Source organism: Colias philodice, chromosome 3 (assembly GCF_061535455.1).
Source record: "Colias philodice isolate Cphi_HAF_F1 chromosome 3, ilColPhil1 Martin Lab GWU primary, whole genome shotgun sequence".
Classification (NCBI taxonomy): Eukaryota; Metazoa; Arthropoda; class Insecta; order Lepidoptera; family Pieridae; genus Colias; species Colias philodice.
In genome coordinates, this window is record NC_143088.1 from 10,571,273 (window position 1) to 10,588,530 (window position 17,258).

Consider the following 17,258-nt stretch of genomic DNA (forward strand, 5'->3'; position numbering starts at 1 on the left):
CATAAAAATATGTACCTACTAGTCAATAATATTCAGTAAGATAGATACTCAATACTGCAACGAAGATTTTATCGCATTCAAAGATTTCTTATTGTTTCTGAGCGCTTAATGTAGTTTCAATGGAGCAACTCTCAGATGAGAAATGCTTTTCTTTGTCTTGTCTTTAAGAATTACGTAGTTTTTGTACTAGCTACTTCGTTTTATGCTCAATTTTACTGATGACTTGTCAATGTTTATGGTAGCCTCTAGCAAATTTTTGAAAAAGATCTCTATCTTACGGCTTTTTTGTAATAAATTTTCTTTTTGGAAGGCATATATATCAAATAAAATGAACAGTAAAATAATTTAAACACTATAATTATTGTGAAAAATAACTTACTGTAATAAATAAATAACAAATAACACCCCAATCCATTTTATTAGTTTACAATTTATCGGTTTTCAATAACATTAAACTGCTTTCATAACTCCAGGGCATTGATTGCAATAACTTTCCTCATCTATTAAATACACAGCTCCAAATATATCTTCGATATTACAAACACTTCAATCTATTATATGTCTTAATACTAAACCTTAACGTTTACTTTGCTTTGTACACAATACTCTGAAATTATACAATCTAAAGGTAACTTACATGGAGCAATCATAACCACAAGTTTGGTGACCATACAATCAACTGAATATACAATTATAGCCTCTATAATAAAGTACATAAGTTATATTTTACTACATCACATGTCTTATAAATTTTAAAAGCACGGTGCTGCATTTAAATTTAAAACGCAAACCGTGAAATGGGATAGGTCGAAAGTCGGTATTTCGAACACGAGTTTAACGTCAACTTGTGATATCTAAAATGTAAAAAAGTCATACGTATAAAATATATTTTATGGAACGTTTCTTGTCTTTTCTTTTAAATACAATATGCATGAATAAATAATTTAAAGGTGATATTTGATATTGACCATATCTATAAATACTAGGTAATAATAATGATTTATTTTGATTATTATAAAATTGTGAACAAAAGTAAATTGATAATATAATAATAAATAAAAAGAAATGCACTTAAAATCACAGTTTATCTTTGTAAAGTATATACTAATGGTAAACTATACAGCTTGCTTATTTAATGGATGTGATCATAAAAATACCTGCCGACAACCTAAGTATTAAAAATCTTTCAAAATAATTTCAATAATATGTTCCTTAACTATAACTACACATAAAAATACACACTAATACAATCTCATATAAAATAGTAGATAATAAATAGTAAACTTAAATAAAAGATACAATTCTTTGGAATGTTCACCTTTGGTAGGATCTAGTCTAAGCTAAAAATAAGCAGGCGGTCGTACTTTTTCTGCAAAACTGCCAAGAACATTTCCAGGGGGGTCGTAGTAGGCCACAACGTACACCTGGCCCTCTTTTGTTTTTGCAACGCCTACTCCTACTTCCATCGTATCTTCCCATACTACCTGTGAAAAATGGCCTGAGCCCAAATTATCTGGCTCCTTGCCAAACTCGTGGTTCTTTATTTCACTATACCATTTGTCAACTGGATCCCTACCGGTTAAAGTAAAGTTGGGATCGGACGACCAAGCGTAGAATATGTTTTCACCATACTCATTTTGATCTCTATGTTCTACTCTTCCGTTCTTTGAGATAGTTTTCGCCCATTCCTCTGCGTATTTACAGAGTTTCTTGTTCAGCTCGAGCGGAGGAGCTCTGTGTTTACTTCTGTACTCGTTGTGAGCTTTGAGAAATTCATCTTCAAATTTTTCTGTTGAGATGGATGTTGATTTGAATTTAGTGACTAATTCTGATGCGTAATCACTCAAGTTTTTGCTGCATCTTTGAGGTGAAGGTGGTGCTAAATTGTTATTGGATTCTCGAGGGGAACTCGATGTACTGAGACTGGAAGTGCTTTTGAATTGAAGAGCGCCCGGAGGTAGAACGTTCTTAACAAACTGTCCACCAAAATTGCCCGGTGGATAATAATTTGCAACAACGTACAATTTGCCTGATTTACTCTTAGCACTTCCAATTCCGAGCTCCTTCGTGCTTTTCCAGACGATTTGTGTAAAGTGACCACAGTTAAGTACTTCAGGCTCTTTGCCAAAGGAATAATCGTTGATCTCATTGTACCATCGTTCTACACAATCGCGGGCTTTAATTTTAACGTTGGGATCTGTGGACCAGCCACAATAGACGCTTTCTCCGAAGTCAGGGTTGAGGCTGTAGGACATAGTGTCTCTCTTGGCTAGTTCTTCTGCCCATTTCTGACTGACTTTGCAGATATCCTTGTTAAGAACTAATGGTGATACGCCGTGCTCGCGTCGATATTCATTGTGGACCTCCAGGGCTTCATTCTCGAAGTCACTCGACTTCAACCGGAAAAGTTTACTCTGGAAATAGAAAAAATACATTTTATAACTTAGTCAGAGCACCAAGCCCGCATTAACTGTGATTCATTTCTTATCATTAAGTGTGTTTGTACTTTTTTTTTGTAAATTATGGGAAGCGGATGTGATTAAGTAATTGTTTTGTCAAATTAGTGTTTTTCCTTATACGTTATTTCGGTTAATAGTTATTCATTAAGTATTTCGAATTTCTGAGTAAAAAAAATTATGTACTTATAAATAAAATCGAGGGCGTTCACACGTGTATCAAAAACCTTTTTCGGACAACCAATTTCTCCTATAAATACAGAATAATATTAAATCATATAAAAATTATCCTACCCACGTAGTAATAATATCACGTAAAATAATTGCATTAAAAGCAGAGTTTATTACTGCAACCTTTTCGATACTTTTAAATTAATGTGATAATGTTATTTTGGTATGTTGATAAGAAATCGATATGACCAAAGATAAAATATTTTGACATCGATGATATTAAAACGTTTCATTTGAACATGTTTAAATATTTTTGGGGTTCCGTACCCAAAGGACGCTTCAAATTTTCACAGAATTTTTACTTGTTTATTACGGAACCCTTCTTGCGCGAGTCCGACTCGCACTTGGCCGGTGTTTTTAATACATTGTATTACTAACGTTAAATTCTAAAGCTTGGTTTATTTTTCGGTGTTTATGTTGACTGTATGTGGTAAAAATATTCGAAAAATAGTTTTACAACTCTTTATTCTGTAATAATATACAATGAAAGCGGTAAAATTCTAAAAAGCACTTAACTCTTCACCGAATCCCTAAGGCTATGGTCTGTATGTAAGCGATAGCGATTTTTTAAATACGATTCAAAAGTTTAGAAGAACACTAGGTATATGTATTTATAACTTATGAAGAATAAAATTGGGTCACTTAAATAGTGTGGTATTCGGATACAAAGTAGCCAAAGTATAGTCTAATAATAATTAATATCTCTATGACTAATTTGGTTTCTATCAGCCATTTTTGTAGAAAATCAATACGAACATTCTTTGAATTCGCTCTTATAAGTAGAGGGATGAAATATTTATTCAGAGAAATAAATATTACCAAACTCAAATAATTGACGATAATACTTTATTGCTAAAAAAATTAAGTAAGCGACTCGTTTTTGATGCACAAAAACCGACAGATTAAATTCAAGCTTTGTATAGTTTTCATGAAAAATTATAATAAACTAGCGGTCCGCCCCGGCTTCGCCCGTGGTACATGTTTACGTTTTCTCTACATAAGAACCATCATCTCCTATTATATTCCTAAGGAATATAATAAAAAAAGAATTATCGAAATCGGTTCAGCCGTTCTCGAGTTATGCGCTTACCAACACATTTTGTGATTCATTTTTATATATAAGATGGTGTTTTTTGTTTAAACTACATAATATTTAATGTTTCCAGTTGCGCTTATTATCGCTTACTTGCTATTGAAAATCCTACTTCTTGATAACGTCAAATATGTAATTGATTGAGTGCAGGAAAATGCAGTATCCTGTACGACCAGGAAAGCAATCTTATGAAGTAACCTACAAGGGTCAATTCAGTTAGCAACCTATAATACACTACCATAATAGCTCTAGGTTAAGTGCGGTATGCAGGTAGCAATCATTTAATTTGATTTTGTTATAGATGGAACGTGGTATGTGTGATAGGATTGGACTATATTTTTTAAAACTATGGACGAAAATATTCACAAGTGAAAGTTATCTCATCCTCACTATGCAAGGTTCATATACCTAATATGTAAATAAAAATAATAAAATAATAAAATTGTTTTTAATGCACTAATAAAAAATGGACAATAATACAAAATGTAGAATGTTTTATATAGGTGTAAATCACAACATAGTCATAAGACCACTTTCGTTAGTATAAAATAATATGTAGGTTTAGGTTCCTGCATTGATATTTTATCTACCATCTCTCTACAAAGTAAAAACAAATAAAACAATTTATTTATAGTTTTCCAGTTATTGGAATTGAATGACCTGACCTATTGAAACAATAAAGTTAACAAAAATAAAACTCTTTGTCAATTCGTGTATTTTGGAACTAATCTTTCTTGAACCGATATAGAATGTCATCAATATAAAAGTCATCTTTTAATAGATTGCCGAAGTATCTGGGGGCACGGCAGTGCCCCCGCCAAGTCGAGCAAAAAAAAGCGGCACGGCCGTACCATCCTTTTCTCGAAGCAATTCGGGCCTTTTTCGACCCCCTATAATTCGGTTGTGGATAAAGCAAGAAACCTGAATCTTCAGTAACTAATCCGGCATTGTATAAACACGGAATATTTAAAATTTCAGTCAATTTGAACCAGTAGTTTAAGAATGACAACTTGTTAAAGTTTCTAAATTTTGTCACTCACTGACTCACCGATCATCAAAAGTCCAAGGCACTTCTAGCATACTTAGAAGCTTCATATTTGGAATACATATAGAGTTTAGTGTCTTAATCATGGGAAAACTTAAATATTTTGTAATTTCGGTCCAGTTTTCCAAATACACCAACTTCATCAATAACTTTGTAATCCCATATAAATATATGGGATTACAAAGTTATTTATGCAGTTTGTTAAACTAATCAAGTCGTTCCAAGTCGATCTATTTGTTTAAAACGTTAAATATTTTTAATATTGGCATGATAATAACTTATGTAATAACTTAAGACAGAAGGTCCTTCAAGTAGACACTAAATAGATTAACCGACTTGGTATTACATGGATCTCACAACTTTTGACGGTAGAAAGACTGAGCTGCGAGACTTGGGTTTTTTACAGGATGTTTTTGATGGGATACTATATTATTTGGTTAAAAAGTTAAGATTGACTTGTACCATATAGACTGGGGTAGAAGCCTTTAAAAATAATGAAAAGATAAAAAAAATCGCAGTCGGATGAAACCCATTAGAAAAGGAGAGGAATATGATGAGAATAAAAGGAAAAATAAATTACGGTCAATCCGAGTTCGAGAAGTGGGAGGGGGGAGCTTTTAAGAGAAAAAAATGGTTTCTCTCGATTTCCGACAAAACTACAAGTCCTACAGAAAAAAGTTCAATGGCAAAGTTGTAGGTAATTAAAAGTTCTACAACTTTTGTATTCACAATTTTTTCACATAACCTCAAAATTTAGGTGAAAAATTCAAAAAACCAAGTTTTTGGTCTTTTATTTTTATCTACTTCAAAATTTATTGTTTTTCTACGAAATTTGGTGGAAACTTACTTTATTATGTCTCAAATACACTGTAATTTATTTGATTGAAAATATTTATTTTTTCGCCTTATTTTGAATTAATACCAAAAAAAACAACCTAATTTTCAATCGAAAAGTCACCCGTCAAAATATCAGCTTTTTTAAAAAACTGGGGGTGCCTTTTATTCATTGAAATCTCTACTTTCATATGGTGTAAAAAAAAATAAACACCACTATAGTAAATGTTCTCAGGAAATGCATACAAACAGTGTGATAATGAGCTTTTACTAAATCAGGCACACTTCTTGAACTCTATATCTTCTCTTGTATCGGCTTTTCGGTAATATTTCAAAAGAAAAATAATTATCTGTTCTAAGTTTAATATTTTACAGCATATTCAAAAGCAAAATGGTGTCGATAAAAACATTTCAGGTAGTTCGAGAAGTGTGCCTGATTTAGTAAAAGCTAATTTTCACACTGTTTGTATGCATTTCCTGAGAACATTTACTATGGTGGTGTTTATTTTTTTTTACACCATATGAAAGTAGAGATTTCAATGAATAAAAGGCACCCCAAGTTTATGAAAAAAACTGATATTTTGACGGGTGACTTTTCGATTGAAAATTAGGTTGTTTTTTTGGTATTAATTCAAAATAAGGCGAAAAAATAAATATTTTCAATCAAATAAATTACAGTGTATTTGGGACATAATAAAGTAAGTTTTCACCAAATTTCGTAGAAAAACAATAAATTTTGAAGTAGATAAAAATAAAAAACCAAAAACTTGGTTTTTTGAATTTTTCACCTAAATTTTGAGGTTATGTGAAAAAATTGTTAATACAAAAGTTGTAGATCCTTTTATTACCTACAACTTTGTCATTGAACTTTTTTCCGTAGGACTTGTAGTTTTGTCGGAAATCGAGAGAGACCATTTTTTTCTCTTAAAAGCTCCCCCCTCCCACTTCCCGAACTCGGATTGACCGTAATTTATTTTTCCTTACATTTTTATCATATTCCCCTCCTTTTCTAATGGGTTTCATCCGACTGCGATTTTTTTTTGTTTCAAAAATTATCTACTCTAGGCTAATAATAGATGTTTCTCCCACGCAATATTGGTTTTTATTAACACCTACGCTTATCAGTTTTGCATTTAGGGTGTAAAATAATGTCAACGATTCTTCGATTTTCTTTTACTTTCCAGTTTGGAATAAAAAGTAAAAAACATTCTGCATTCTTTTATACACTTCTTGTTATTACGATAGATATAGAAAAAGCTAATAAAGTTGAGGTGTTCATAGTAAAATTAAAAGAATCATACAATTATGAGTTTTTATATTTGTAGCGTGGTAGTATACGCATACGCAGAAATAAAATTTTAATCTGTGACTAGTGCACAATGGATTTATATGTGAATTAAATATCAATTATTTAATATTATAAATTATGTTACGAGATAGAATTATCAAAATGAACTAATGCGAGCTGTTTATTTTCTTTGCCTACTTAATATATCTTTTTCGCTTTTTGGTATTACTATCTACCATTTTACTATTTCACTTTTACAATACATTAACATTTAAAATGTTAAACTGTATTAACACAAATGAATATAAAACCATCAGCCAAAAATATTCGTCAAGTATAAGAAATAAGAAATACCACAGTATCCAAGAAAAAACAACAAAACTGAGAGAGGGGAAGTTTTGTTCTTTTACAAGCTGACATGTGCCTGGCCTAATTTCACTCCTCAATATTTAGAATTGCAATTTTGCAGTTACCATATCCATATCATAAAGGGGCATTTTTATTAGAAACTCCCTTCCCAACCGCTTTGTCTAAAAACTAATAAATTAAAATATATAAAAAGTTTCCTCTTGAATCACTATCTATTAAAAAAAATGTGTGCGTGTACTAGTGTACATACGTAAAAAGTGAAACTTCTTTATGACCTTATTTTTAAAAAAATAATTTACTATATGCAACTTTACAGAAATACGTCGAATCACGCGTGATAAGAACAAGATGGTGCGTAACGGAAAAATGTCACGCGTAACGAAAAAATGTAACACTAAATTTTTTCCAACCCCGATAAAGAAGTTTCACTTCAAAAATTGCATCAAAATACGTTATGTAGTTTCAAATATCTAAGCATACATAATACGTAGTGATAATATGGTGGGAAAGGTTAATATATAATCTATTCTATTATCTATAATAGGAACGAAAAATGTGGTAAAAAATATGTATCATAATTATACCTTATCTTTTTCGTAATTAGTCATAAATGAGATAAATAATCACTCCATTAAAAACATTTTATATTAATTCAATTTGTGTAAATCAAACCTTTTTACGACTAAATTTTTCATTAAACATAAATCAAAAAGAAATCAAATATATCAAAGATTTATTGGCTCTACCAACTGTAAAAATAAATTAACATTGCGAACTTTTTAAATTTGCTATTTCAACCAACTTAAAATTGACTTAATTTTTTTTTTAATTACATTAACATGATTTTCAATTTTTCAGAAGCACAGATAAAAGAAGTACATTACCATTTTTGTATTCCAATTTTAAATTTCACTGTCACAACACTCCTGACCAATTCATATGACCCACTTCTTCATAACCCGTACGTTCAAATGAGAGTGCTACCATTATAAAATTTAGCGTTATCACCACATCATGCCCTCTCTTTCCAAATCCACATATCAGAACGAGATGGAATCACACAATGACTGGTCCCTTGGTCCTATCAGAGATTACGAATGAAACTTCGTGTTTAATTCTTATCAGTGATAATGAATTAATTTTTGTGTTTGCATAATGTTTGATTAGGTTATCATAGACATTCTAATGTATTTCTATATTATCTTGGACAATAATCTTTAAAATTTTGAATCATAAAACGTAATTTTTAATAATTAGTAAGATTCTAAATCTACAAGTAGATTAAATAAAAAGGAATTTAGGAGTAAACATCTGATAAACCACACAATTTTTTTTGGTTCAAGTGTTTATAAGTTACGCCAAATAGTAAAAAAAGTAAATAATTCAACCATGGATAATTAAATTGTAATAATATAAGGACAATACCCTAATTATAAGGTAGACCAATAAAATATAATATTACTAAGAATCAAATCTGTATTCATTCTCTATCTTTTAAAGAGACGATTTGTATTGAAAGGTCCATTATTGTAGATAGACACAGTTTCTTGCTAAGATAAACAATTTTAAAGTCAAGTGAAGTCAGGTCGTACTGTTTATTGAGTTATCAAGAAAAGCCATCGGAATAAAGGTGCAAACAAGTCTTTTATGGCTATTTTTCTGTCTTATTTCTTTGCATAAATAAGGTATTGCAAAATATTTTCATGATGTTATTGCCAATTTAAATGCCGGTTAATCGATTTTTTGTTAAATATTATCTGCTATTTATATATACTGTATTTAAAGTTAAAGTTAGTCAACACTCAACATCACGTCAAAATTAATTTAATTATTCCATGGATACCACGTTATTATCATCGCATCATCTATTCATTAAATAAAAAATACAGCATCTAATAAATAAATTAAACTCATGAAATATTGTTTAGTCATCAATCCTGGATAAGAATACAAAGTTTGAATTTAATCGAGTCGAGTCGATTGGAGTCTGGAGTCAATTACACACAAACATACAGGTGAAGCTGATGAAAGCGTGCTCAAAAGGCAACCTAACATTTTCCCCGCTAACCAAGTGACCTGCATGTGACATGAATTTTAATTACATTATACCTTCACTTTATTTTCCCGAATCTTAATGTGCAACGTCATCGTTTCGCAATGTTTTGGCACGCATTATTCTTTTCGATGATGTTTAATGGGCCCTCTTCACAGTGGGCAGCGTTGGGCAAGTAGAGGCAATCACGGTAGGGCCTAACTGACAATGGTCGCTCGTCATTGCAGGTTTATTCATAATCGCCGTAATGGCGGCAAACATCGACGATCATATTTTGTTGGGCCAACGCTGCTCATTGTGAAGAGGGCCCATAAAATGTTGTGGAGTTTGGTAATTTTAAGGTAGGTATGTTGTTTATTGGGGTTTGGGAACATTAACTTTGTGTTTACAGTGTGAGTACATAAACATTAAAAATTCGTATTTTAAGTTTCGTTAATATTAAAACATTTACCATCTCATAATATTTTGATGTTTTATTTGACACTGATTCCTACTGTCTGGCCTATTAGTTAATATCAAGTTAATATTGTACATTAAAAACTGGATTTTCATTAAAGGGGAAATTTGTTTTATTCCTGTATTTTTAATATACATATTTAAATGTTTGTACTTGCTTTAGGAACCTAATTTAAAATCAAAGGGATTCAATTTTATGATGATATTGGTTTAAATATGTTTGTTGCCTAATAAAAGCTTGTTATTTATAACTTTTAAACGTTTCTCTATTTATATATTGAATATTTGCTTATTAAAATTGTTTATAAACGTAGTTTTATTACATTGCGTACTATAATGTCATGTGAGAAGCATACGAGTTTTTCCTAGAAACTCGGTTCATTGAAATGTCATAGTTCATTCAATCCACGTGGAATTAACCAATAAAATGTCAATAATATAAAAGCACCCCTACTTTGCTTGTTTTATATTTTATCTTACTTGTTTTATCTATATTAAATAGGCGAATCAAAAAAGTGTACCCCATTTGACATAAATTGCGCGGGGGAGTATAAATAAAAAATCTTTGGCATATATTATTATAATATACTAGCGGTCCGCCCCGGCTTCGCCCGTGGTACATGTTTACGTTTTCTCTACATAAGAACCATCCTCGTACTTCAAGGAATATAATAAAAAAAGAATTATCGAAATCGGTTCAGCCGTTCTCGAGTTATGCGCTTACCAACACATTTTGCGATTCATTTTTATATATAAGACTAGCGGTCTGCCCCGGCTTCGCCCGTGGTACATGTTTACGTTTTCTCTACATAAGAACCATCCTCGTACTTCAAGGAATATAATAAAAAAAGAATTATCGAAATCGGTTCAGCCTTTCCCGAGTTATGCGCTTACCAACACATTTTGCGATTCATTTTTATATATATAAAGATGATGTTAATGTATATTGTATAATAAACTAGCGGTCCGCCCCGGCTTCGCCCGTGGTACATGTTTACGTTTTATCTACATAAGAACCATCCTCGTACTTCAAGGAATATAATAAAAAAAGTATTATCGAAATCGGTTCAGCCGTTCTCGAGTTATGCGCTTACCAACACATTTTGCGATTCATTTATAAGATTGTAAAACTGACATGATTAATTAAAAGAGCAACTATGGAGTTTCTTGCCGGTTCTTCTCCGTAGATACTGCTTTCCGAATCGGTGGTAAATGTTAAATAATTATGTAATGACGTTTCAAAAGTGCTTCTAGAAGAAGTCTAATTGGATAAATAAATGTTTGAGTTTGAGTTTGAAAATTGGGCACACTTAATTAATGGTTTAAAATGCTCATCCATACTAATATTATAAATGCGAAAGTAACTCTGTCTGTCTGTCTGTTACTCAATCACGCCTAAACTACTGAATCAATTTTCATGAAATTTGGTATGGAGATATTTTGATACCCGAGAACGGACATAGGCTACTTTTTATCCCGGGAAAATGACGCAATCCCGGAAATCCCACGGGAACGGGAACTTTGCGGGTTTTCTTTGACTGCGCGGGCGAAGCCGCGGGCGGTAACCTAGTTATATCAATAAAAATCATTTCACATACTATCAAAATGTATATTTGACGATATACACACATCACTATTATGTTAACGGAAGTCATGGCCACTGGACGACCACCAGTTAAAAAATGAATGAAAATGGAAATTTGTGTATAATGTTATTATCATGTCAACGACCCCAAATTGTATTCGTCATCGCTTTTGACGAGTTTGATCGTTAAGAGAGCACTAAACTCGAAACAATAAAAAATTCCCATCCACTCATAGTAACCACAGATAATTATATCTATAAGTACTTTAATATCATAGAGCTGAACAGTTTGGTTGTTTGTTTGAACGCGCTAATCTCAGCAATTACTGGTCCGATTTGAAATATTCTTTCGGTGTTAGATAGCCCATTTATCGAAGAAGGCTATAGGCGTTATATCATCACGCTAAAACCAACATAAACCGAGCACTGCGGGTAAAACCGCGGGGCACAGCTAGTACTATATATGACTAATTACCCTTTGGTCAAACAAAAAACATGAAAGTCACGAAAATTGATAGAACACGTCTAAACAATGCGATCCATGCAGTTGAATGATTAGTCAGCAAGGATTTATGTACTTTAGAATGTAGGGCGAATATTATTATATTAATTTTTTGACACAGAAGCAAAATTTTCGTCTATATCTCTTGAATAACGATCCTCATAGTACGACTACGTCGATTCTATAATAGAGTATAGAGTAATCTATAGTAATATTATAAATGCGAAAGTAACTCTGTCTGTCTGTTACTCAATCACGCCTTAACTACTTAACAAATTTGCATGAAATTTGGTATAGAGATATTTTGATACCCGAGAAAGGACATAGGCTATTATACTAGAATATATCAACTAGGTAGGTACTAACTTAGTCTTTATAATTTTGCTTATCGAATAGCGTAATTTATTCATAACTATATTTTTATTATTTGGCTGGTGACCACACTGGCTATAATTTGATTGTTATCATTTCCCCGAAAAAGACTATTTCATTTAAAAAATTACTTGGAATTTAACAAATTATTATCTAAAAGTGTAAATAATTTTTCATAAACATTTTTATAAAAAATCATATCGTTTTCACACGATCCATCATTAATATTTTTTCTAAGTAGCTACATTTCATAGATTTTTTTTATCCAAACTACTCCACTGTTTTAGTGTGCCAATTGCAATGCTCATGCGTTATCAACGGTTTGATAAAGACGTTAGATACGCCAAAAACGTCACTTGCACAATAAATTAATTTAGTAATGGTATGAATAACGTTAATTTGTAGAAACATGACTGTTAGGGTAAAATATTTAATAGTATAATCTACCATACATACGAACATATCATAACTGCAAAATAATAATAAAATAACAAATAGAAAAAAATACGTTTTTCTTTCAAAAATTCAGTCAAAATATAAATAGTAAAGACGTTGAAATTATGGCAATAATTTTTAAAAGTTCTATGGTAATGATGTAGCATTTTTGTATACATATCTTAATATATAATATAAATCTCGTGTCACAATGTTTGTCCTCAATGGACTCCTAAACCACTTAACCGAATATTATAAAATTCGCACACCATGTGTCGATCCAACTTGAGAGATTTTTGATTGGATAGGTTTTATCCCGGAAATTCCTCGGGAACGGGAACTATGCGGGGTTTTCTTTGAAAACGCGGGCGAAGCCGCGGGCGGATAGCTAGTTATATTTATAAAATTTTAGCGAGTTAAAGTTTTCAACATATAAATATGTACAATATACAGTTTGATGTTTAAAGTTAGTCCTAGGAATTTCCTTGACATATAAAATTTTAAGCCAATGTAGAGCTTAGAATTTGATTGTTTATTTGAATCACCTCACCTCAGGAACTAATCCCTGATAATATAATATTACCTATGGGCGCAGCCGGAGCCTTCGCCGGAGCAGACCGCTAGTAACAAATATGAAATTTATTTTTACAATAATTTTTAGAGCAGGAAGTATTCTAAGGTCAATGATTCCATTATTTCTATTAGATATATGTAAATATTAAATATGGCGGAATGTTTTAAGTGAAACATTTTAAATAAGTGAACAAACATGAGTCATAAGTATTGCCTAATTATAATTAACTTAATTTGTAATTAAGTGCGGCTGTACTTGTCTGATTATCTCTTATATTTTCATTGCATTTAACACAGATACAGAAAAATAATTCTGTGGTGTTTGGTATATACCTCGTAAGTGCAAAAATGACCATTTTTTGTTTTTTGGCCATCTATACTGATAAAAACGTCCTCTTTCGTTTGGTCTATGTCACATAAGCCTATTGATAGTAGAAATACCTTAAATAGGTTGTATCAAAACCCCTTAAGTACAAAAAAAAATATTTTTATTTGATACAAATATATTAATATAACTTAACATAGACTTGTAAAACGAATACTCAATAAACGAACGGCCATTTACAACGTAAGAGCACTTAACATAATTAGACCAAACTTGAATAATTATTATCATCACTTAACTTATTTGTACCAAATCAAATAAAATTATTTGTGAACTTAACAGGTCTTCTCCCTACTTAAATATAACGTTATTTGGCACATAATTTAAATCTTCAGACATTAGGTCTCAAGCCTATTATCTATAAAGAAACATGCATGTGATGCAAGATCTCTTAGACTTAGTGTGTTCAGAAACGTTTACCAATCTTTAAATCGATTTAAAGATTGGTAAACGTTTAAAAAGCCAAATAACGATACCTACATGCACAAGGTTTGATTCTTTGTCTCTTCAAATTCATTCTTTCATGTCAGATTAGAATAGATTTAGAAAAATCGGAGCATAAGGCAACATTTCACTATGAAACTAAAAGATAAAAGCTGTTTGTTTACAGATTCCAAATTTAACTGCATCTGTAGCCTTTTATAAAAGAAACTTTGGACTTTTAATTTAAAAATCCGCAAAGTTACTACTAAACGAACATTCCATTATGTTATGTATGAAGGAATAGCTCAAAGAGGTGCGGATGAAATCATGCTTATGGCATTTTATTAACCGTTTGGCAGAAGAAGTAGAGTAGCTTATTTTATATTCAGTGTTTTCCAGGTCAAAAACGGTAAAATATCTTGCCTGTTAAGCAGATATTGAAAGATTCATTCAAAAAAGAAACAGCACCATCTCCGTTCCCCGAGATAAATGAAAATGACCAGCAATCGCCATGATGTAAAAATATTAATATTTTCGAAACTATTGACTACCTACTCATTTTATCAAAAGAAATACTGCAACAGACAAAACTACATTTGGTTAGAACTGTATTTTCTGGTTGATGAATGAAAAGTCTAATGACGTAGATTTTAAATACTCTTTGAGTGAAAATGAAGAGTTTCTGTATTTCTGGTTTATGAGAACTGAGAAAAGATAGAAGTCTCCGAAGTGGCTTTGCCATTGGCCTCTAATGAGCCTATCAATATCGATGCTCTGAAATTCAAAGATATCTTAGATCTCCTGCCAATAAGTGATCCAATTTGTGATGATTATTTCAAATCATTGTCTCATGGTCCGACTAGAAACAATCTTATGACTTTCAGTGACAGTGATGACGACTATGAATGAATGTTGTAGTGGTACGTTTTACAAACAAATTTTATTTGACTTGATCCAGCTCGTAACTATTTGCAGGGTAAAGACATCTTCTCACAAGGAGAAGACATGAGCAGTAATCACCACGCTTGCTCACTGCTGGTTGGTGATTTCAGACCAAAATCCCGGTTGCCATCACGATGTTTTCCTGTTATTAGAAATGATGATGTTTTCTTGTTATAGAAGATGTATCTCTGGTTATTAGAGAATCTACTTATGCATCCGAAAAAGACACATTGGTACATGTCGGTTGATGGGATCGATCCCGCAGCATCTAGCACGGTAGGCAAGCGAACTACCGTGACTTCTGAACCACACACACACACACACACACACACTACTTTTAGGATTTTACTTTGTAGAGAGAGTATCAGAGAATTGCATATTGCACGAAAATCACAATATTTCCTGGCTTTTTTATGAGTACTTATTTGTGGCAAATCACACTCCTATTCGTTTTTGTTTTTACATACGGTTAAATCTATTTGTATGGAAGACGTTTCCCGATAATATTTGTTTTTTAATGTCTGTTTATGTCTCCGTCGAAAAAAAAAATGAAAAATCCTTTCCATTAAGGTAAAAATAGGAATAAATACTAATTAAGAGTACAAATAAAAAAATGTGTGTGTGGTTTTATGAAACCACGGTAAAAGTGAAACTGTTCGAACGGTTCCGAACACTGCTTTGTGTAGCGCATGTCGCGTGTCGGTCGGCTGCCGAGTAGATACCTACTCGGCAGCCGCGATACGTACGCGACATGCGCTACACAGACCAAAAAGTTTGAGACGATGTAATAAAAGTTTCACTTTAAATATGCTCTAATCCACTTAAGTACACACGTTTTAGACATTTTCACATCATTTTCACATTTTTTCTTTTGGTACAAACATGTTAAGTAACAATTACTCTTGAACTAGAACATTTTTTTTATTTTTTTTGTAAGTGTTCAAAACTTGAACATAATAGACATTTAAATATCATAAATTTGTTTTACTCAAGTGTTTATTCCGATCTGTAGCAACAGGGTAGCAACCGTGAAAACTTTCAAACGCTCATACCCAAAAATCACCATTTTGCACTTAAGTGGTACGTACCAAATACCACAGAATTGTATTTAATGCAGATAGGTACAAATACTTTTTCCGTATAAAAACTCTTGAATTTATTTCTGTTGCTATTTAATAATAATTTGTAAGATCTTAAATATTATTGTGAAATATTTCTTCTTATAACGATCTCTATTAGAACAATCTCTATTGTTTACTCAACTATAATTCATTTAAATGTATAACAATTGTTATTTCTAAATCACTATCTATATACGAGAATACCGGTAAATATTATAAAATGTATGTAAATCACTACATAGTATAAAACAAAGTCGCTTTCCCTGTCCCTATGTCCCTCTGTATGCTTAAATCTTTAAAACTACGCAACGGATTTTGATGTGGTTTTTTTTAATAGATAGAGTGATTCAAGAGGAAGGTTTTAGTATATAATTTATTAGGTTTTAGACAAAGCGGGCGAAGCCACGGGCGGTAAGCTAGTTGAATATAAGTTTGAATGAGATATTGCAGATGTTTTTGTACTGAAGAGGTAATGATTTCCTGAACTATTTTATTCCTAAATCCATGGCATACATGTTTTGCAGTTAAGCATGAATCAAAGCTCATATTAAAAATAACGTGAATTCACTTTACTCTCTAAAGACTTACACGAAATTACTTCAAGAAGCCAACCGTATCAAAACCTGATATCCACACTATTCTCGAAACTTTCTGACTCATAAACACCGCAATGTAAAATATACTCACAATTTTAGAACATCCAGGTATCAAACATGGCGTCTTCATTGTTAAAAACACAAAAAACACTTTTATTGTATAGTTTTTTAGCTATTTTACAGAAAACTTCACGCAGCGCATCTCAACACACGCGATATTTTAATCAAAGATAAGAGAAGTCTGTTTGACCTAAAAATATACAACACCTTTATCTACTAACTGAATTTACTTTGCCTATATTTTTTTTGGTTCAGTACCGGTGACATGCACAAAAAGTATAGGTGCGTTTTGACTATAGTCAATAGGCACATTAAAATTTTGACGTGACTATAGGAAAGTTTCAGTAATATGATATTTATTTAATTTTACGTGATTTTATATTGTTTTTATAATCAATAAATACATGAAGAGTAAAATAAAATTGTAGCTTTTTTGATT

At 31.6% G+C, this 17,258-nt stretch overlaps 1 protein-coding gene across 2 annotated transcripts; it reads right to left on the bottom strand.

Moving 5' to 3' along the window:
- Positions 1 to 336: 336 nt before the first annotated feature.
- LOC149490006 (uncharacterized) lies at positions 337 to 16,922 on the bottom strand. 2 transcript variants are annotated; one of them, XM_089714821.1, is made up of 2 exons: positions 16,851 to 16,922; positions 337 to 2,414 (listed from the first exon to the last, which is right to left on the bottom strand). In XM_089714821.1, the coding sequence occupies exons 1-2, from the start codon at positions 16,887 to 16,889 to the stop codon at positions 1,341 to 1,343; spliced, it is 1,113 nt and encodes a 370-aa protein (XP_089570947.1). In that variant the 5' UTR covers positions 16,890 to 16,922; the 3' UTR covers positions 337 to 1,340. The 2 variants fall into 2 exon arrangements, with proteins under 2 accessions (XP_089570947.1, XP_089570948.1); XM_089714822.1 differs by lacking the exon at positions 16,851 to 16,922 and adding an exon at positions 8,201 to 8,291.
- Between the last annotated feature and the right edge of the window lie 336 nt (positions 16,923 to 17,258).

What these genes read in the sequence shown, in the direction of transcription:
- LOC149490006 (XM_089714821.1), bottom strand. Translation starts at nt 16,889, where the DNA reads ATGAAGACGCCATGTTTGATACCTGGATGTTCTAAAATT. An exon ending in TACCTGGATGTTCTAAAATT is followed by an intron (nt 2,415 to 16,850) that starts GTGAGTATATTT and finishes TTCTATTTCCAG; the next exon opens with AGTAAACTTTTCCGGTTGAA.